This window comes from Taudactylus pleione, unplaced genomic scaffold (genome assembly GCF_031769625.1).
Source record: "Taudactylus pleione unplaced genomic scaffold, aTauple2 ptg000438l, whole genome shotgun sequence".
NCBI classification, from domain to species: Eukaryota; Metazoa; Chordata; class Amphibia; order Anura; family Myobatrachidae; genus Taudactylus; species Taudactylus pleione.
Genome location: NW_028284840.1, coordinates 775,684 through 796,937, shown reverse-complemented (window position 1 = coordinate 796,937; position 21,254 = coordinate 775,684). Strand labels below are relative to the sequence as shown.

The 21,254-nt window shown below is 48.0% G+C and overlaps 1 protein-coding gene across 4 annotated transcripts in view; it reads right to left on the bottom strand.

Moving 5' to 3' along the window:
- Window positions 1–21,254, bottom strand: part of CAPSL (calcyphosine like) — a 34,496-nt gene that overhangs the window by 503 nt on the left and 12,739 nt on the right. For 2 of the 4 annotated variants that reach the window (XM_088447780.1, XM_088447782.1), the window contains exons 2-4: window positions 12,843–12,979; window positions 12,433–12,610; window positions 9,831–10,040 (exon numbers count right to left, since the gene is read on the bottom strand). In XM_088447780.1, the coding sequence (XP_088303906.1) occupies window positions 9,831–10,040; window positions 12,433–12,610; window positions 12,843–12,979 (525 nt within the window). Of the gene's footprint in view, window positions 1–3,602; window positions 3,707–9,830; window positions 10,041–12,432; window positions 12,611–12,842; window positions 12,980–16,698; window positions 16,847–21,254 lie in introns of those variants that run through there. The other 2 variants (XM_088447781.1, XM_088447779.1) reach the window with 2 other exon arrangements.

The following is a 21,254-nucleotide window of genomic DNA, read 5'->3' as shown; positions in this document are numbered from 1 at the left end:
AAAATCTGTGTGCCAGTAAATGAATCTGTGCTAATCATTTGGTAAAGAACCATTTACATTCATTTAATATTAGACTGGGAAAATTTGGGGCTTCAAATTGGCTTTGTTAGTGAATGACAATTAGTGCACAAGATTTAAGACAATCCGGGAGATAGATCAATTAGTGTAAAGAGTGAACAAGTGGAGAAGTTGCCAATAGCAACCAATCATGTCATAGAATGTACTTGATAAATGCTACTCAACGCGGATTGGTTGATATGGACAGCTTTACCATTTGTCCACGTCTCCACATTTAAACGGTTTGATACATCTCCCCCTATATGCTGTGACTATTTGCGATTTAGGAGTAGATTCAATTAGCCGCCAGCTCTGTACCGAGAAGTGCTGGTTTAGTATTTGCAGCATATTTTCGCCAATAAAATCGGATTAGCTCGCGCAATTTAATTGGACGTGTCAACTACCGGGCATCGTGCCAATGTCGCGCATTAGTTGCAAAGTGAGCAAACCATGTGACATTAAAGGACTATTTTATGGTTTTCACCTACTCTGGAGGTGGGGACTAACAGCCGTAATTTCTCCGTTAACGCGGATTTCTAATGGAATACAAAAATGTATGGGTTTTACCTGGGTTCAAAGTTTTCGCAACCTAGTTCGTGTCTAATTGAATCTGGCAATTAAAATTAAGTCAATAATAGACCCAACACCAAAACAATGGTAAAAATGCTATTACACACCAAATTCTCCTGTGCAGATTTGAAAACTCTTTGGGGGGGGGGCGCGATTCAATTCCTTTGTGGGCGGTGATAATTATTGGGCGCCCAGTGCTGAAATTCAATTGTTCCGAGCGCCCATAAATTCTCGCGGTCTTCACGCGCTATCAGGCCTAATGTCCTGGTTAGAGCGTGCAAACTGCTATTTTGGGCGCCCTAACCATGGGTTTATCCCACGTTTTTGCTCGCACCCTCCTGAGGGTGCGAGCTGAAATGCCGCTGGCTACGTGCCCAAAACAGAGCAACAATTGAAATGCTCCATCCGGTGCCCTAAAAAAACAGCCACCTTATAAACAATTGAATCGCCCACTGTGAAGGATAAAGTGTTAAAAATCCTGTTTATTGAACTATAAAACTGATGACAACATTGTAATATAAGAAGCTACACAGGACGGGGGGTGCTTCTCTATGTTGCATCATTCCATTCGGTGCTCTTTGTGGATTGAATGACAATCATCACGGTGTAACATTTGTGATATGTGGTTGGTGCTGAGGGAGGAGAGAAGCAAATCTCTTATTCGTATCGTTTTAAGTAAGTTGCAATGGAAAGTAAAGGTACTGTAGGATTGGACTGCGTATTTGGAGTCTGTCGGGCGCATCCGCGAGCAGTTCTGCGTTCGGTTGCGGCAGGCTAATTACTTCCTCATGCTCATGTGAAAACCGGTCCGCTTGTGGAAGCCCACGCCGCCCACTGTTACTGCATCCGCAGCTGTCATCACTGGTATCGGGACTTGCTCTCATCCCATGCTGGGTACTAATGATCCGTCTAAAACTGGCGCCCCGCCTGCGTCCTCACACTACGACCAACCCTGGAAGACGGCTTACACGCACACAACACTCCCACGACATTCTCATGAGACGAAACAGTTCCGTGCGATCGCTTGGAAAGTGTGGCCTGTCCACGGACGGATCAATCTGTACCCATTAGCGATCCCCGTCCATGTGCGCATGGCTTTTTCGGCGTCTGCGCAGTAACAGATTTCTTCCCTTGGCGCATGCACAATATTCAGAAATCCTCAAGACCCACAAGATCCATTCGCACTGACATCTGAGGATGAGGCCCTTTATCTTCGCTGTATGAAATTTCCAATTTTGAAACGTGGTTATCCTTTAATGAAGCAGTACCCACCAGGACAGAGTTCAACGCTTACATTCCCTTTAAGCGAGAGCGCATTGGCGCGGGAGGGGATTGTGGTAAGGGGGGATGCGGTACAAGACTGTGGCTGTCCCTAGGGTGCAAGTACGGACTTAATAAAGGCTGCTCCTAGTCTAAACGAGGGCAGCCGCTGCAGTGATGCGCGTAGCAGACCGGCTGCCTGTCATTGCAGGCAGGGCCACCGTGGTCTGTGCCAGAGCAGTTGTGGAAGTCCTTGATCTGCGTCCCAGCAATGGACTGAAGCTACTGTATGTCTCACCAGGTGTCAGCCTTCCTGTGCCACTGCCTGTGCTGGGTAAGAAGCAGTTACAGGGGTTGCGTGTTCTGTTGAGTGGAAGCTCCTTTTTCCATTCGTTCGGATTCGGCCTCTCTGGTGTGTGCTAAGGATTGTCAGGCACTCTGTTCTCCTTGTGTTGGAGATCATACATAAATGAACGAATGACTAAGGTAATGATGTGTGTTAGCTGCTTGGACTACTTTGTATATTGCCAGAAAGCAGCTGTCTGAATCCAGGCTCCTGCAATCTGCACTCACATAGCAGTAAAAGATCCACACCCAAACGGAACAGGCTCCCATTTGTTGGTCCTGGCGATACTGCCGCTGGGTTTAAAGGGGCAATGAAGTGGGTTTTTGCCTTAAAACTAATTGCCGCTGAGACCTCCACTGCCGGTGTGTGTAGACGCTGTAATACCGGTCGGTGCGTATTAAACTTCACCATAAGTCGCACCATTGAAACTTGTACCAGGAGCAGATTTACCGCCAGAGTATGGCCTCCAATGTGAACTATCAGCCGTCCGTCTACGCCAGGCCTGGCCAACCTGTGGCTCTCCAGTTGTTGTGAAACTACAACTCCCAGCATGTCCTGCCACAGTTTTAGCATTCTCTAATAGCAAAACTGTGGCAGAGCATGCTGGGACTTGTAGTTTCACAACAGCTGAAGAGCCACAGGTTGGCCAGGCCTGGTCTACGCAACGCGCCTGCGACACTTCTATTACACGTACTATCTGCGTGTGTCTGTTCAACCACCTCTCAGTCACCTCCCAGCACATTTTCAAGACAATGCTTCTAACAAAACAGCTCCTTTATGTGTGACGCATTTGCTGCAGCATCCAATCAACAGCAGACATCTGACTGGTTATTTAGGATGTCCGGCAAAATCACGCAGCAGGAGCCAGCGGCTTCAGCACGCCCACAAAATAGGTCCCACGCGTCCCCGTTTTCAGGAAGGCTCTCCGTTGCTGTCCCCAAAAACGTCAGCAGCACATCAATCTTCCTGCGGCTTTTGGGGCACTGCAAGGCCGCAGGACCAGATCTGCACATGCACCGATCATCAAACGTTCAGTAAAATTGGATGCATGTTGCATGCTCTGGCCTGTTATCTGTTCACACTACCAACGCATTCTAACACAAAAACTATCTCATTCTATAATCTAAAAACTTTCGTGAAACTACAGGAGTATTTTTCCAATTTTAGGACATTAATAATTCAAGAAAAGGAAACCAGCAATTGACAAAAAAAAAATTATTAAATCCAGTGTTGATTCGGGGAAGGTTAGTAAAATTAGTTAGTGGTTATTTATCAATTAAGCGTGCACGAGGGGATATTATAACCGATAGGACAAGAGAATTAGTCCAGTGACGTAATGCGTTAGTGATAACACCCGAACATATCATACACTTATAGTCGCCAGGCGTTCTTCATCATGGTGATGAAGTAAACATCGGTATCGATGGAAGCACTGACGCCAGCGTAGTAGTTTGTGAATTCCTCTGGTGTCACCTGTTACGAAGATGAAATATAAAACAAAAACAACTTTTTTTTTCAACCAAATTTCTGATTGCAGAGCGAGAAATGTAAATTATATATATCTATATTTACATATATATATTTATATGTATATACACGAAGAGCCTGGAGAAAAGAAATATCAGTTAGGCGACATTTGTTGTTATTATGAAATGTTAGAGTGGATGTGATGTACTTATTATATATTGCCATTTGGGATACGGAACGTATGAGAAATGCACATTTCTTGCACTTAATATACAAAAGACACCAATACTTATATATAGGAGCAGGATCAGCTCTAGGAGAAGTTCTCACGCACATTTTTTTCACAAAGCAACAAACTTCCTAAACACACAAAGGGCTCCATTTACTAACGAGTTTTAAGAGTAGCGCTAAATATCTTTTTCACTAAGCAGCAGGTTCTAAACCCCGGCGGTTTGGTGGCGGTTTGACGGCGGGTTCTATTCTCTTCTAAACCCCCGCGGTTTGGTGGCGGTTTTGCAGCAATTTCTAAATGACAGCCCTGTTCTATTCTGTTCTAAAATGTGTTTTGACAGCAGTTTTGCAGCGGATTTTCCCTTAGTAAATCTGTAGATAGCAAAACCGCCACCAAACCCCCGGGGTTTAGAAGAGAATAGAACCCGCCGTCAAACCGCCACCAAACCGCCGGGGTTTAGAACCCGCCGTTTAGTAAATCTTGCCCTCTGTGTTATTTATAATTTTATTGCTTTTTTTTTTATATTGTCCTTGTCTGTGGCGAGCGCTAAAGTTATTTTCCCTGTCAGCGCTGTTTCTCTATGTCAGCTTAGCTGACAAAGGATATTTTCCTCCTCGCTTGGCACATGCGCAGAGACCGGACACCGCAATCTTTATAGTTTTTTTTTTTTGGTGTGTGCGCGGTGCTTCCTGGCCGGCTCAATGCAATGGGTGCAATCCACGAACGCTGTGTGATGGACTGCTACGGGAGGGCGGAAGGGGGGGCAGCGCCGGCCAGCTGATGGAGGGAGGGCGCCGGCTGTTGCGCTTCGGGGAGGAGTGTTGCCGGGTGCTGTACAAACAAAGTAAATAAATGTAGTAAATGGAGCCCTTAGAAGGAGGACTAGCAGAAGACTGTCTACCAACGGGTGTTTCCATAGCAACCCGGGAGCCGCACTGCATACTGGGCATACATCCGGGTGCCGGGGAGGAGAGCGCAGGGCACACACTGCTGGAACGCTGTTTACCAGGCTATGAAGTGACGAGTGTCAGGCGCTATTTGACAAATAGCGCTCGTTCATAAATCACAAATCTTGCCATGATCTATGAGGGTGCGAGGTACTGATATAGCTGCTTAAAAACAGCGCTATCAGCAATAATAAATACAAATATATATGATAATTAACACATAAAAGTAGTTTTAAGATCCTAAACTCGTTTGTAAATGGAGCCCAAGGTTATGTCTCATCTCCTCAAACATCTACTGCAATAAATCTTCGAAACACCACATGTCCCAGCCAATGTGCAGGCCTGCAGACGTCACTCCCCTGCGACCTGCTCTGGCAGCCCCCTGTCCTTCTCCTGTTCCCTCCATCCCTCCAGAATCAGCAACCACATTTTGGGCCTCATTTATCAACGAGTTTTATCACTCACGACGACTGATAAATGTCCCTGTGTATGATAAATGGGGCTCCAGCCAATCAGCTCCCAACTGTCATTTTTCTAACAGATGACAGTTGGGAGCTGATTGGCTGGAGCACCACTGTCATACGCACTCGTTGATAAATGAGGCCAAAAGTTCCTTTGCTTATCACAGGACAAAGGAAGTCACATATTATTGACAGGAAAACTCTGTTAAACAAGATAGTAAAAATAACATGTAACTGTAACTCAGTCTACATCAGTGGTGTCAGACTCGGGCCCTTCAGCTTTTGTGGGACTACATATCCCAGCATGCCTTGCCACAGTTTTAGCATGCCCTAATAGCAAAACTGTGGCACTGCATGCTGGGATGTGTAGTTCCACTGCAGCTGGGGGGCCCAAGTTTGACACCACTGGTCTACATCATTGGTATTGTGATGATCTTGTTACCAAATAAGGACCTTAAGGCTCATTTACAAAAGTGCTTTGACCGCAGATATTTTGCTAATGGAATATATGCTCGACTTGGCGTATACACTTAGTGCTGCAACTGTTTTCTGACTGCTAGCGCAGTCATCATCACTAATATCAGCACTTACACCTATCCTATGCTGGGTGCTAGAGATCCTTCTGTTATAGGCGACCCCACAGTACACCCATACCTCAGCATAGGACTCAACTATGGCTACGCGCCCATGGTACTCCCATGACACTAACATGAGACGGTACTCCCATGACACTAACACGAGACGGTACTCCCATGACACTAACACGAGACGGTACTCCCATGACACTAACACGAGACGGTATTCCCATGACACTAACACGAGACGGTACTCCCATGACACTGACACAAGACAGTACTCCCATGACACTGACACGAGACAGTACTCCCATGACACTGACACGAGACGGTACTTCCATGACACTAACACGAGACGGTTCCCTTCCGTGCCCCCGCCCAGTAGTTGCTCAGTGGACACCCTGAAATGCCTATTTCACATACAGAGAGAAGCGGTTGAGATCCATCTGACTCTGAGTCACCAGGAGATGGCGCCAGGACGCATATGCTCACTACAACACTGTGCAGTTTGCTAAAATCTCGCTGGATGCGGCGGCATATGGAGCTGCTTGCGACTCACAACCAGGCCCAATATAGGTAAAAAGATGAAGAAAGCACAAACGACACCTACATGGAGTAACAGCAATGCTCATGTCCTCTCATAATTAATGTAAGATATAGGGGCAGATTCAGATACGTACGCAAGTCCAATAATTTCTTTACATCTCCAATGGGTTTTAAATTGCGCTTCGAAGTGGCGACAGGGACCCAAAACGGAGGCGTGCTTTACTGGCCTCGGCTACGGAGATGAGACGGACTCACTGGGTAGCCTCAGGCTTAATCCGATGACCAACGCCGCGCCTGATGGTCGCGATGGTGATCTAATGCTGCGTCTCGGATCTGCGATGCCGGCAGTGGAACGTCTTTTGTGCTCGGACGCCTCCTGCAGCATTAGCGTGCTTTTGCAATCGCTGATGCGTCCAAAGCCGCAGCAGCAATGCAAATAGCGTCCATCTCTGAATCAGGTCCACGGGTTATAACATGCTATTTTTTCCACCATGTGCTGGATCCACAACCAAACCATGCACCACGTCCTTTACTGGGGATAGTTCCAAGGACTTGTGAGTCCTCGGGCACCGTGACATCCGCCGAGGTGAATAGGGGCAAATTAGGAAACAGGGTCTGATTCAGGGGTGTAGTAGGTATTACCGCCGGACGCATGTTCAAATCCCGACAGCGGCAGCCGGCAAGGGTGAAAATCCCGATCGTCCCTAAGGTAAGTATCGCTAACCTAATTCCCCCCCCTAACCCTCCCTTAGGGGTGCCTAACCCTAACCTCCCCCCCAAGTGCCTAACCTTAATCCCCCTCTAAGTGCCTAAACCTAACCCCTCCTTCCCTGCCGCCTAAACCTAAGTCCCCTGGGGGGACTGTCTAACCCTAACCTACCCCCGGGGGTGCCTAACCCTAACCATCCCTTCCCCTAGTCTAACCCTAACCTCATGGGGCGGTGCCTAACCCTAAATCCCCCCCGGGAGCCCTAAATCTAACCCTCCCCGCCCCCCCCCCCCCCCCGCGGCTGTCCGCGCCCGGCATCACTTCGATCGGGATGCCGGGCGTCGGTCTTCCGGCGTCTGGTTAATGACAGACGTCTAGATTTAGATGCCTGTCATTAGTACCACGCCGGGATTAGAACATCTGGAAGCCGGTGGTCGGGATTTAGACTGTCGGCTTCCAAACTACATCCCTGATTCAGAGGTGCACGCCATTACAGCCGCAGCCAATGGTATAAGTACAGAGACGCCCACCAGCTGCGCCGCTAATTCACCACTGTGCATATTAAGATTTTTCTGTCTGAACATGGCTGCCGGGTTAAGTGGAACTGGGTCTCTTAACACGCGACACACAGCCGCGCCTGGCTAGCCATGCTCGGTATCCCAAAGAAAACGCCCACTGAAATTGCCTTTCTATGGGGTATATTTACTAAAGTGCGGGTTTTTAGAAGTGGAGATGTTGCCCATAGCAACCAATCAGATTCTACTTAACATTTATCTAGCACCTTATAAAATATAATAGCTAGATTGGTTGCTATGGGCAACATCTCCACTTCTAAAAACCCGCACTTTAGTAAATATACCCCTAAGTGTCCAAATTCATTCTGTGGCTTTCATTGGCGGTAAACATCAGGTAGCATGCCCGCGTCCGATGTCAGCACTGCGCGCACCTCTTAATCAGGCTCATAGCGCTGGTAGTTCGCAGTTTGTAAATGAGCCTTAGTGCGGGAAATTAGTGTCTAGTTTATTCTAGCTGGAACTGACTATTGGCCATAACACGGGACAATCTCAGGCACATCATTTAACACAGTAGAATCAGGAAGACACATATAGGAAGTGACGCGATAGGTATCCAGACTATAGACAGACAGTTAAAGGTCGCCAATGTCTCGCTAGACAACAGATGGTAGACAGGCAGTATGTCGACAGGGACAAAAGGCCGACAGGGACTAGGGGCCTGATTCAGACCCGCTCGCAAGCAGGTCGATGTTGGGGCATGCGCAATGCACGTGCGCAAGCCACGGAGCGAGTGAGAAATTCACTTGCTCCAGGGCTCGCTACAAACGGGGCGGCTGTCGATGTTCATCGACAGCTCACCCCGTTTTGTAGGCGGGGAGGGGGGGTGGCTGGCCAAACGGAGGTGTTCCCAAAGGAACACCTGCCGTTTGAGGGCGGCCCTACTGACATCACCAGTAAAGTCACTATTGAGCTTCCTGCTCTATTAGAGCTGGAAGCTCACTGGGGCTTGCGGCAGACGAGACCTTGCCACAAGGGTCTCGTCGCAAGCCCGATGGTCACGATGGTCACGACCATCACCTGGCCGCTCGCAAAAGCTGTGGGTGGTCACCCACAGCTTAGCGACCGGCCAGGAGGCCGGCTTAAAAAAAAAAAAAAGCGGCCGCCCTCATTCAGAGCGAGCGCTCGCTTTTTGCGAGCGGCTCTGAATGAGGTCCTAGATGTCAACACAGTACATGTCGACATGGAAGAAGGTTAACAGGTACAAATTGTCGACAGGGTAAAAAGGTTGATGCGAAATGGTCGACACACAAATGATCGACACTTGTTTTTTTAGTTTATTTTAGGTTTAGGGTTATGATTAGGGTTAGGCACTAACAAAGGGTTAGGGTTAGGCACTTACCCCGACGGTTAGGGTTAGGCACCCGGAGGGAGGGTTAAGGTTAGACACTAGAAGGGACGGTTAGGGTCCGACACCTACCCCGACGGTTAGGATTAGACACCAGCAGGGAGGGTAAGGATTAGGCACCCGGAGAGAGTGTTAAGGTTAGGCACTAGAAAGGACGGTTAGGGTCAGGCACCTGGAGGAAGGGTTAGGATTAGGCACCAGGAGGTAAGGTTAGGGTCAGGCACCTACCCCTACATTTAAGATTAGGCACCAGGAGGGAGCGTTAGGGTTAGGCACTAGAAGGGACGGTTAGGGTCAGGCACCTACCCCCACGTTTAGGATTAAGCACCAGGAGGGAGGGTTAAGGTTAGGCACTTGAAGGGACGGTTAGGGTCAGGCACCTACCCCTACGTTAAGGATTAGGCACCAGGAGGAAGGGTTAGGGTGAAGATTAGGGTTACAAAAAAAAAAAATCCATCAACTATTTGTGTGTCGACTATTTGCATATCAACATATTGTATCTGTCGACCTATTTCCATGTCAACCTTTACTGTGTCAGCCTTTTGTCCCTGTCGACCAATTGCCTGTCTAAAATCTGGTGTCTATCTAGACATTGTGGACATTTTTTACTGCTTTTATACCATAACCAAAGCTATATTATCTAAAACATATCTTCAGGATTTCATTAGCTGTAACAACAACCCTATTACTCCTATGACAGAGCCGCCGGTAACTACAGCTGAGCCGGTGCAGTCACTGACCTGTCCGTCTTTATCATACGGGGAGTCAAAGTTATCTAGAAAACTCCTGAAAACTTGATCTTCTGTCCATTCCCCGTTTTGATATTTTGGATGGTATTTTGCATTGTATACTCCTCTTAAATCCTCGATGGTCACGATACCATCTCCACTTTTATCCAACTTCCTAAACGCCTGCATAATTATTTCCTTTCTGGCATTGGACATAGGCGGCTGGAAGGAAAGGATTGGAATTTATTAATAATCTACCAACAAAGAGATGTATCCTGGTCATTCATAACAGTGTAGCAGGACTGTGTCCAAAACCACTCCCCAGTCATAGGGGTATATTTACTAAAGTGCAGATCTTTAGAGGTGAAGATGTTGCCCATAGCAACCAATCAGATTTTCGCTATTATCTTCTAGAAGGTACTAGATAAACGATAAGTAGAATGTGATTGGTTACTATGGGCAACATCTCCACTTCTGAAAACTCACACATTAGTAAATATACCTCATATTGGGGTAGATGTATGAACCCCAGAAGCTGTATCAGCACACGTTATGAGCGCTGATACCGCTTCTCCCCGATGTATGATCGGGGGTCTGGGCGGTATGCTATGCGCCCCTGTCATTATCGGCGCTGCTATCTACAAGATAGCAGCGCCGAGCGGCAGGGCCATGTACGAACGGTCATACCGCATGATCATTCGGCTGGCTGTAGCTGTCGTTATCGACAGCTACAGCCTGGCGCCAGCCTATCCCCACAGCAGGGACAGCGCTGTCCCTGCTGCCGGCTCCAGGCTGCACGCGGGGATCTCGCGGTATTTGCGAGATCCCGCGCATGCTCAGCGGAGCCGGCCAGGACAGAGACACAGCACATCAGCACTAGGCTGATGCGCTGCTGTCTCTAGCGGGTAGCGCCGGAGGGGGGAGTTATCGCTCCCCCTCTCCGGCCAATGAGATGTTCTTACATCTCATCGGTAGTGCTTCCTGCTGCGCCTCGGTAAAGAGGCGAAGCAGGAAGCGTTATAGCGGCACTTAACGTGCCGCTTTCATACATCTACCCCAATGACTCAATAAATACTTTTTACCTTGTATACAAATTTACCATTGTTCCGGATTGAACTGTACCGTCCTCTGTTTTGGTTCCTAAACAGTTGGTCTGTCACCGAATACAACTACACTTTATCGGTGCGCTCGCATGGATGTTACTATATGTCAGTAAAAGAGTACACGATAAAAATACGTAAGTACAATTTTTGTTAGAAGACAATAAAATGGTGGAGAATTGATTCTCCTCATTGATGAACATTAAGGCCACTGGACAATGAGATTGCTTCTTCGACAGTAGACACCTTGGATGCTGATGCTAAACCGAACTGAGAAACTTAAATGCTCTCTTTTATAGCCACCCGTGATATAACACCGGTGCAGGGCGCAGGGCTGTGTTTTAAATTGGTATTATAAACAGGAAGTACTGTATATACTTTATTTCAATACAAAAATAAGCAGATACATACCTCCCTAATCTAGATGTGACATTGGGACAAAATAAGATTTGCAAGACCCAAATGGTGAATCCATTCCACGGGCAGAGGCTCTCGCAGTACTAATACAAATACATTTCAGGTGACTTTCATTTCATTTTGACCATACATCCACGCTCATACATTGGGCATATCTCCCAAACGGTGGAATGCCTGACGGAGGTGTGGCTACAGCACACAGGTAATATGGCCACGCCCCTGGGGCCGGGCCTGGCAATTCTAAAGCATTAGGCTGCCCCATGCAGCCTCTCTCCTTCCACCCAAACGTTGCCCATTCCATGAAGAGCAGCAGAGAACAGGTTACAATTCTCAACTTTCCTACCGCAATACGTCCAGATCAAGATGGCAGGACAGAGGGCCTGATTCAGACCCGGTCGCAAGCGCTGAGCGCTCGCAACCGGGTCGATGGTGGCCCAGAGCGCATGCGCACGATGGAGCCGGCTCCGGGTCTCGCACCAAAGGGGGCATGCTATCGATGTTGAGTGACAGCACGCCCCCTTTGGTGGGTGGGCAGGGGGCGTGGCTGCCCAGACGGAGGCGTTCCCATGAGAACGCCTACCGTCTGGGGGCGGCCCCACTGTCATCACTCTGTTAGAGCCAAAAGCTCTCTAGGGCTTGCGGCCACGAGACCCTACCACAAGGGTCTCGTCGCAAGCCCGATGGTCCATCATCCTGGCTGCTCGCATTAGCTGTGGGTGGCAAACCACAGCAATGCGAGCGGCCAGGAGGCCGCTCCATAAAAAAAAATAAGACACCTTGATTCAGAGCGAGCACTCTGTCAGAGCGTCCGGCTCTGAATCAGGGCCAGAGTTCTTAAACTGGGACGCTCTTGCCTAAATCGGGACACTCAGGAAGTATGCACTGATGTCTATGTACTAAGGCAAGTGTGGAGGAAACAACGGCACACTGTTACTCTTTCCTGCCTCCACACGATTGCTATACAGGTCTCTCCACCGGTTGGAGACTACCCAGTTGGCGTAGTCGGGCAAAGGTAGGGCAACTAGGCATAGCAATGAGATTACAAATAAATGATGGCTATGAGTGGAAACATCTTTATTCCCAGCACACAGACTCACCCGTAACGTAACCAGGAATTCATCAAAGTCTATTGTTCCACCGCCATCTTTGTCGAACACGGAAAAAAGTTGCTGAGCTTCGCTTTTGTCTACGATCACACCATAGTCACTCAGTCCTTTTACAAATTCCTTGAAATCAAGGGTCCTGCTGTTATCGTCATCCATGATTTTAAAAACTCTGCAAAAACAAAGCGTCTGTCGGTGACCAATTTACATTATTACAATAAACTTTGTTGGGAGTTATAAAGGGAGTGCACCCGCTCACCAAATGAAGGAAGCTGAAGTGTAACCATCCCCAGTCTATATAAATCGTTTTTTATTCTTTATTAAAGCAGCATAATATGTACACAAGAGTAAATTGCTTATGACCACTGGATGTTATACACCGGCATTGGGTGTCCTCTGCTCACCTCCCTAAGCCTTTGATGCCGGCAGAGCCCCTCGAGAGACACTGGAGGCGCAGCTTCTCTACGGGATCTGTACAGGTGGTCAGGTTCTTCTTCGCCTGCATGGACATCTCTCGGTCATGTCTTGCGGTGCCCGCCATCTACAGGGCACAGAGAGGGGAGTGCGCATGGTGAAATAGCAGTGGAAAAGACAATAGCAGAAATGGGGGAAATGTATCAAATCTTCTAAAGAGTGGAGAAGTGGACACGTGGAGAAGGACGGTAGGTGGAGGGTATCTGGAACACCATGGGCCTGATTCAGAGCCGGACGCTATTTGCGCTCGCTCGTTCAGAAAAAGGGGCCGGCTATTTAAATTGAGCGCTCACTCTTTGTGGTCTGTTGACGCCTCTATGTCTGAGCGAGCGAACGAAACACGCGCTCGCTATTTTGTAAAGACGCCCCCTGGCCGCTCGCATCCTACATCATCTCCGCTATTTATTAGATTAATCGAGTACATCGAAAGGCGTCTGAACTGCTCGCAGTGCTTGTGGTAGGATTTTCCTACCGCAATCATGCGAACAGTTCAGGCTAAGAAACAACCAAGTGACGTGGTCGATGACGCTGCTTTGTTAATTATGCACACCCTTAAAACGCCCGTTTTGACCATTTGGCACGCCTGCGTTCGGATCTCCATTCCCCGTTTTCAAGCACCTTCCCCTGTTACCACCCACAAACGCCTCATCCTGTCACTCAAATTAGCAGGCACTCGCTATTTTGCGAGCGCTCGATTTCCGACCGCAATGACTGGTTGGCGCATGCGCATTACAACCCATACGCATGCGCAGATGTGCGAACATCGTTCGAAGCGAACGAGCGGCCGCTTACGAGCGGCTCTGAATCAGGCCCCATGTTCAATGTAAGAGGCACAAATATTTATATATGAAAGTTGTTTTTTTTGGATGCACGGTAAATATGGTTTTATTTTTACACTAAAATTTAGGGCCTGATTCAGAGCCGCTCATAAGCGGCCGCTCGTTCGCTCCGAGCAATGTTTGCCCAACTGCGCATGCGTACGGATCGTTATACGCATGCGCGAACCAGTCAGTGCGGTCGAAATTCATGTGCTCGCAAAATAGCGAATGCCTGATAATTTGAGTGACAGAAAGAGGCGTATGTGGGTGGTAACAGGGGAAGGTGCTTGGAAACGGGGAGTGGAGATCCGATCGCAGGCGTGCTTAAAGGTCAAAACGGGCGTTTTATTGGTGTGCATAATTAAAACAGCAGCGTCATTGACCACGTCACTGGGTTATTTTATAGCCAGAACTGCTCGCAAAATTGTGGTAGCAAAAACCAACCACAATAATAGCGAGCAGCTCATACCCTGGTCGATGTACTCGATTAATCTAATAAATAGCGGACATGACGTAGGACGCGAGCGGCCAGGGGGCGTAGTTTCCCAAAAAACGACCGCAAGTTTTGTTCGCTCGTTCAGACCTAGAGGCGTGAACAGACCGCAAACAGCGAACGGTTCATTTGAATAGCTACCCCTATTTTCTGGACGAGCGAGCACTAATTGCGTCCGGATCTGAATCAGGCCCTTAGTTTGTAGTTTGGACATACCCCTATCACATCTAAGGGGCCCATTAATCAATGAGTTTTATCATAAGCAACAAGATTTAAAACTCGTTCTGTATGATAATGGTGCTCCAGCCAATCATCTCCCAACTGTCATCTGTTTGCAAAATGACAGTTGGAAGCTGATTGGCTGGAGCCCCATTTACCTAAATCTCTTAGCACTTTTTCAGGTCCTCCCCACATGCAGCACAACATGGTTACACCAAGGTTCACAGTTACTTGCTCTTTTTTAATGTTGTTCTCAGTGTTGATAATGTTGATACCTGCAAAATGTCGACATCTCCTTTATGGCTAAGGTTATCGTTAGGGTTAGAATGACTAAAAGCACAATTTCAACAATGTCAACAATATTACATCATTGTCGACATAATGAATGTAGATGTGGTTATGTCGCCATTACAACCATGTTTTAAAAAATACCACAGCCGATTATACTGCAGACAGTGGGCCTGATTCAGACCCGGTCGCAAGCGCTGAGCACTCACAACCGGGTCGATGGTGGCCCAGAGCGCATGCGCACGACCCGGATAGCGACGGGCAATCCGTCACTCCGGGTCTCGCACCAAAGGGGGCGTGCTGTCGATGTTGAGTGACAGCACGCCCCCCTTGGTGGGCGGGCCAGGGGGGTGGCTGCCCAGACGGAGGCGTTCCCATGAGAACGCCTACAAGTGATGTCAGTGGGAGTGCTTTCAGCTCTTTTTGAGCCGAAAGCTCTCTGGGGCTTGCGGCCACGAGACCCTGCCACAAGGGTCTCGTCGCAAGCCCGATGGTCTTGATCATCGCGACCATCATCGTGGCCACTCGCACTAGCTGTGGGTGGCAAACCACAGCAATGCGAGCGGCCAGGAGGCCGCTCCATAAAAATAAAAAACAGACGCCCTGATTCAGAGCGAGCGCTCTGGCAGAGCGTCCGGCTCTGAATCAGGACCTGTATAAGCACTCAGGGCTTTTTCTATCTTAATTAGGGAAAGCTATTGTCCTCTGTTATCCGCCATCCTACAAAGGATGAGTACGAAAAAAGCTGTTTGCAGTGTCCTTCTGACACATGTCTCTTAACATTAATACTTGTGACAGGAAAATAGGGAAAAATTAGGTCTCATTTGCAGTTGGTCAAAAGAACATTCAGTCACACACCGCCGGAGTCCTGGTTTTACTTACCGGCTCCGATGGTGCTAGTCACCACAGTTTGCTGCTTGGGTTTTGATCTCCTTCTTGCAGACAGTGTCCCGCTCTGCTATAGCAGCGAGTGCGCGGAACTCTGCAGAATTTATTAGTGCAGTTAGGAGACCTCTGACGTGGCGCTTGGCACCAAATTCAAACCACTTCCTTTATTCAATCCACACTCTGGTATGGGTTCCGATTTACCGCTGGCCGACAGCGGCAGCCTGACATGGGTGAAAATCCTGACTGCACTAAGGTAAGTATAAACTAACCTAACCACCCCCCCTTACTCTCCCTTAAGGGTGCCTAAGCCTAACCTCTCAGCCAGTGCCTAACCCTAACCTCCACTATCCCGCTGCCTAAACCTACGTCTCCCGGGGGGGGTGCCTAACCGTAACCTCCCCCTGGAAGTGCCTAACCTCCCAGGGGGTGCCTAACCCTATGTCCCCCCCAGGAGAGCCCTAACCTAACCCTCCCCCACCCGCGGCTGTCCATGCCCGGCACCCGGCTTACCTTCGATTGGTAAGCCGGGTGTCGGGCTCCCGGTGTAGGTAAAATGACAGGCGTCGGGATATCGACGCCTGTCATTTAGCCCTTGCCGGGATTAGACAGTCGGGAAGCCGGCGGTCAGGATTCCGTCCGTCGGCTTCCCGTCTGCTTCCCCTCTGGCACTAGAGCTGTGCCAGAGTATGAGGCTCGCCTTGCTTTGTTCCAGCATTATTATACTGCTGCTGACTACAGGTACTCGCGTGCTGACCCGGCCTGTAATAGACTAGACTCCTTGCCTGTTACCTTGGTACCATTGTTGTGGGCATAGTGACTGCCGATTCCCCTGACGTCATCCCTCAGCAGCTACTAACGAAAGCCCCAGTTTGCCATATTCTAGATAACAGAAAAGCTCTATAAACCTAAAATCGATGGATTCATACCCATGATGTTGGTTAGTAATCCCTATCCCATAGCAAGCATAGCACTAAGCCACCCTCAACTTCCCTCCCCTAAATACAACCCTGCATTGCCACCCAGTGGCAAGTGACGTACCCCCCAACATTCCCAGCATTGAGGGCAAGTCTTGACTCATACCTCTCAATATTTGGAAGGGTGAGATCAGGACGAGGGCGTATCCTTGGCACACTGGAGGCGTGATCACAAGTTATCAATGTTTTGTTTTGTTATCTGAGAGCTGAAGCGATTCCAAGAACATCCGATGTCCAGTGTAGACACTACTCCGTTATCGTTCCGATCGATATAGGTCTCTAAAGATTGTAGAGGTGAGGTTTTTGAATGCACTAAGGGCCTGATTAAGAGGTACACACAATTAGAACACAATACCGATGTTCATGTAGTTGAGTAATGATTTTCAACTGCGAAAAAAGGTCAAAAAACCCCTATGACATATGCGTCACACAGAATGTATGTACAAATATTCGTTGTGATAGGGGACTGATGGTATCAGAAATGCGGCGGCACATTGATGAGCGATCCCGGGTAGTGAATGCAAAAAAAATGTGTCTAATGGGCGGGTTATGGGACTGTTGTGGGCGTGTCAGTGACAGCGGCTGTGTTCTCAGACTGGTTCTCAACTGGTAGTCCCCCCTCACCCGGGACTACCACCGCTACCCAGCTACTCTCCTCCTGGGACATAGACTATTGCCAAACACCTATACTCGAAACAGCAAGGTCGGCATAGCAGGGGGGGCGTGGCGTTAATTTGGGGGCGGATCGGGGACGTGACTGCATGATCGCGTCATCACCCCCACCACACAATGCCAAGATAACCAGCATTGTGCAACTGGGGGAAGGCCACGATGCCACAATTCAATGCAAATCGCGTCATCGACTCCCTGGGGTGAAGCAGACGCAGGCGGGCAAGGAGGGGACGCCGGCAGGGGCGGTTGCGGACCAGCCGGGAGACTTGCCCAATCTTCCGGGGGTGAAGAGGAGCACCATCCGATTTTCGGGAAGCTCCCGGCCATCCCGGGAGAGTAGGTAAGCATGCATACCCCCCCTCACCTCCCAGACCCCACCAGGACATAGACCACCAGTTCTATTTGCACCCTGGTGACAGAGTACTGACCTGGGCATCCCGATGGCAGGCTGCTGTTGTTATCTCCTCTGCATAACAGCCGCCTCCCAGGTGAGAAGCGGCAACTGGTCTATATGCATTCAGCAATTAGCCGATTCAAAAAAAGGCTCCCTATTTCCTGGGTGCCGGCTGAATTGCGGGGAGGAGATGCTTTAGGTACAGTTTGGGGCTAACTCAGGGGTGTAAACAATATGCAATATTTGGACCGGGCAGCTGAAAACTGACTATTGCACAGTGTATTCCACACTTTAGTGTGTCTATAATAACATGTAAATTAATAGTGGGGCTAATACAGCAGAGGACAGAATTGCAAAGCTGATTTTTGGGAAACGGAGGCCGTTGCCGCCCGGCCCCAAATGGCGGCAGACTGACAATCACTGCGCCAGGCTGATCCTAGGATAAATCAGTAGTATGTGCCAGATTAACTCTTGGATAAAACAGGAGCTTATGAGCCTGGTTTCTGCCAGGAGATGTGGTTTACCATTTTAGTGTGAAATATTAAAGTTACAGGGCCAGATGTACTAAGCCTTGGAGAGAGATAAAGTACCAATCAATCAGCTCCTGTCATTTTTCAAACACAGCCTGTAAAGTGACAGGAGCTGATCGGTTGGTACTTTATCTCCATTCACTTTACCTCAATCCAAGGCTTAGTACATCTACGGCATAGTACCCAATTCATGAGGTGTCATATACATTAGCCAGTCTGTATATGGACAGTGTTATCAATAACCAATAAAGTTGCATTTACTGTATAAAATACATAAAATTTCAGATGCAAGTACAAAATAAAAGTGTTAATCAAGTTTAATTATATAGAAAACCCAAAGTCATCACCTTTAAATATCAAATAGGAATTTGCTTTCCTACTGCAAATATCAATGAAATAATTAGAAAAGAAAGTAAAAGCTGCACAAATAATTTATTTAGAATGAGTGAGAGGGATGAGGACCGTTTGTCATCATTAGTGCGCATTTGTCTCTGTATCCTGATCTGGCCTGTATCCTGACCTATAGGCCTAATTCAGACCCGCTCGCGAGCGCTGAGCGCTCGCAAGCGGGTCGATGTTGGCCCAGTGTGCATGCGCACGACGTAGGCGGCTCCGTCGTGCGCATGCGCGAGACCCGGACAGCGACGGGCAAGCCGTCGCTATGGGTCTCACTACAAAGGGGGCGTGCTGTCGATGGTGAGTGACAGCATGCCCCCTTTGGTGGGCGTGCCGGGGGCGTGGCTGGCCAGATGGAGGCGTTCCCAACAAGTGATGTCAGTGGGAGTGCTTTCGGCTCTGATAGAGCAAGCCCGATGTCACAAGCCCGATGGTCTTGACCATCGCAACCATCTTCCTGGCGGCTCGCTATAACTGTGGGTGGTCACCCACAGCTATACGAGCGGCCAGGACGCCGCTCTAAAAATTCAGAAGGACGGCCCTGATTCAGAGCGAGCGCTCTGTCAGAGCGTCCGGCTCTGAATCAGGGCCTGTGCTTGCACACTCCACCTTTTTTGTCTATTAAGAATAAGGAGCCGCAGACGCAAGAGGTGACCGTACCCTGCTTACGGATGGAACCGTAAGACTTTTTTGAACATGTTTGGTATGAAAATGCGTAATTTTTCAAAAGAGAAAGAAACGTTTATGTCCGACTCTATATGAATCTCTCTTGGTGCAGTTCCTCCCTGCTATTGAGGGGTCGGCCGCTTACAGTGGAACAAAGAAACATATTACACTTTATACAAATATATAGAAATGATGCAACTTTTCTTGTATTTTGAATCTTCTGCTGCTCCTACAGAGTAAATCTGATATACTCCAAACACATATATATATTAGCTGCTATCTTTCAATAACAAGGAGCACATAGATATATCAAATGTAAAACAGTATTTAATATAAAACAATTACATCCATATACACATATGGAATTTAACTTCGAATGAAGGTTTTGATAATACCAGTTTCTAAAGATACCATTGGTCAGAGATTTTTTATTGTATATTTTATATATGTTTTATTAATATGTGAACTGTATTGTGTGATTTAAAAAACAGATGAGCTTAGACCCCCCTTTAGACCCCCCATTTTTATATTATGGGAGATTTCCCAAATAAGTATAGACTTTGCCTTTAGTCGTATACACTAATTACCTGACTGAAGGTGCATACAAGTAGTTGGACATTTGGATTGGACATAAGTCCTTTAAATATCTGACAGGAGCACCAAAAGGATTACACCCCTCCTGCCTTCTGAAGAAACCGCTACCCGTAATAGCGGAGAAACGCGTTAAGACAAGGGATTTCCCATCTATGAGCAGCTGCCTATGACGTTTATATTGCCGGAACAACAGGTCTCCTAACTACCAGCTGGACAAGCCTGTTTATTCACTATACTCCCTCCTGTGAAGTGAACCTTTCTTTCCATCACCAGCGTGCAGTCTGGAACTGTGGAAACAGAGCCCTTACTGCTTTCAACAGCGGCAGTGGTAAGATCGCAATTAAGGAGACTATGGGGGCTATTTACTAAGCAGTGTTAGGAAACAGAGCGAAAAGTGATAAGAAAGTGATAAGGTGCCAGCCAATCAGCTCCCAACTGTCATCTCACAGGCTGTGTTTGAAAAATGACAGTTGGGAGCTGATTGGCTGGCACCTTATCACTTTCTTATCACTTTTCACTCTGTCTCCTAACACTGCTTAGTAACTAGATCCCTGATACATTTTCTCCTAAAAACCACATGATTTGTAACACTATTCGCTTCTATGGGCTGCTGATCTGGATGTCTCTAAGGACACTAAATATAAGGATAGTGGAGCTTAGAATTTAGCTGGTGTTATTTCTCCGGAGAGAAGGATGAGACTTTCTTTCAAAGGCTTTTGAACTTTGTTTTGTCCAAGAACATAAAATTGTCTGCCCCCCAAAACTGGGCTTTTACTAGGCGGACTTAACTTTTTGATTAGCACATTTTCAAATAATTATCACTGAAGATAATAATACATTTCAAACTGTGTATCAGTGTATATTGTGCAACATTATTATTAATATTAACGGTGCTTGTATTCACAGAGAGCTAAGGCCCACGGACTCACAGTGCTTGTATACACAGAGGGCTAAGGCCCACAGAGTCACGGTGCTTTTATACACAGAGGGCTAAGGCCCACAGAGTCACAGTGCTTGTATACACAGAGGGCTAAGGCCCACAGAGTCACGGTGCTTGTATACACAGAGGGCTAAGGCCCACAGAGTCACAGTGCTTGTATACACAGAGGGCTAAGGCCCACAGAGTCACGGTGCTTTTATACACAGAGGGCTAAGGCCCACAGAGTCACGGTGCTTTTATACACAGAGGGCTAAGGCCCACAGAGTCACAGTGCTTTTATACACAGAGGGCTAAGGCCCACAGAGTCACGGTGCTTGTATACACAGAGGGCTAAGGCCCACAGAGTCACAGTGCTTGTATACACAGAGGGCTAAGGCCCACAGAGTCACGGTGCTTTTATACACAGAGGGCTAAGGCCCACAGAGTCACAGTGCTTGTATACACAGAGGGCTAAGGCCCACAGAGTCACG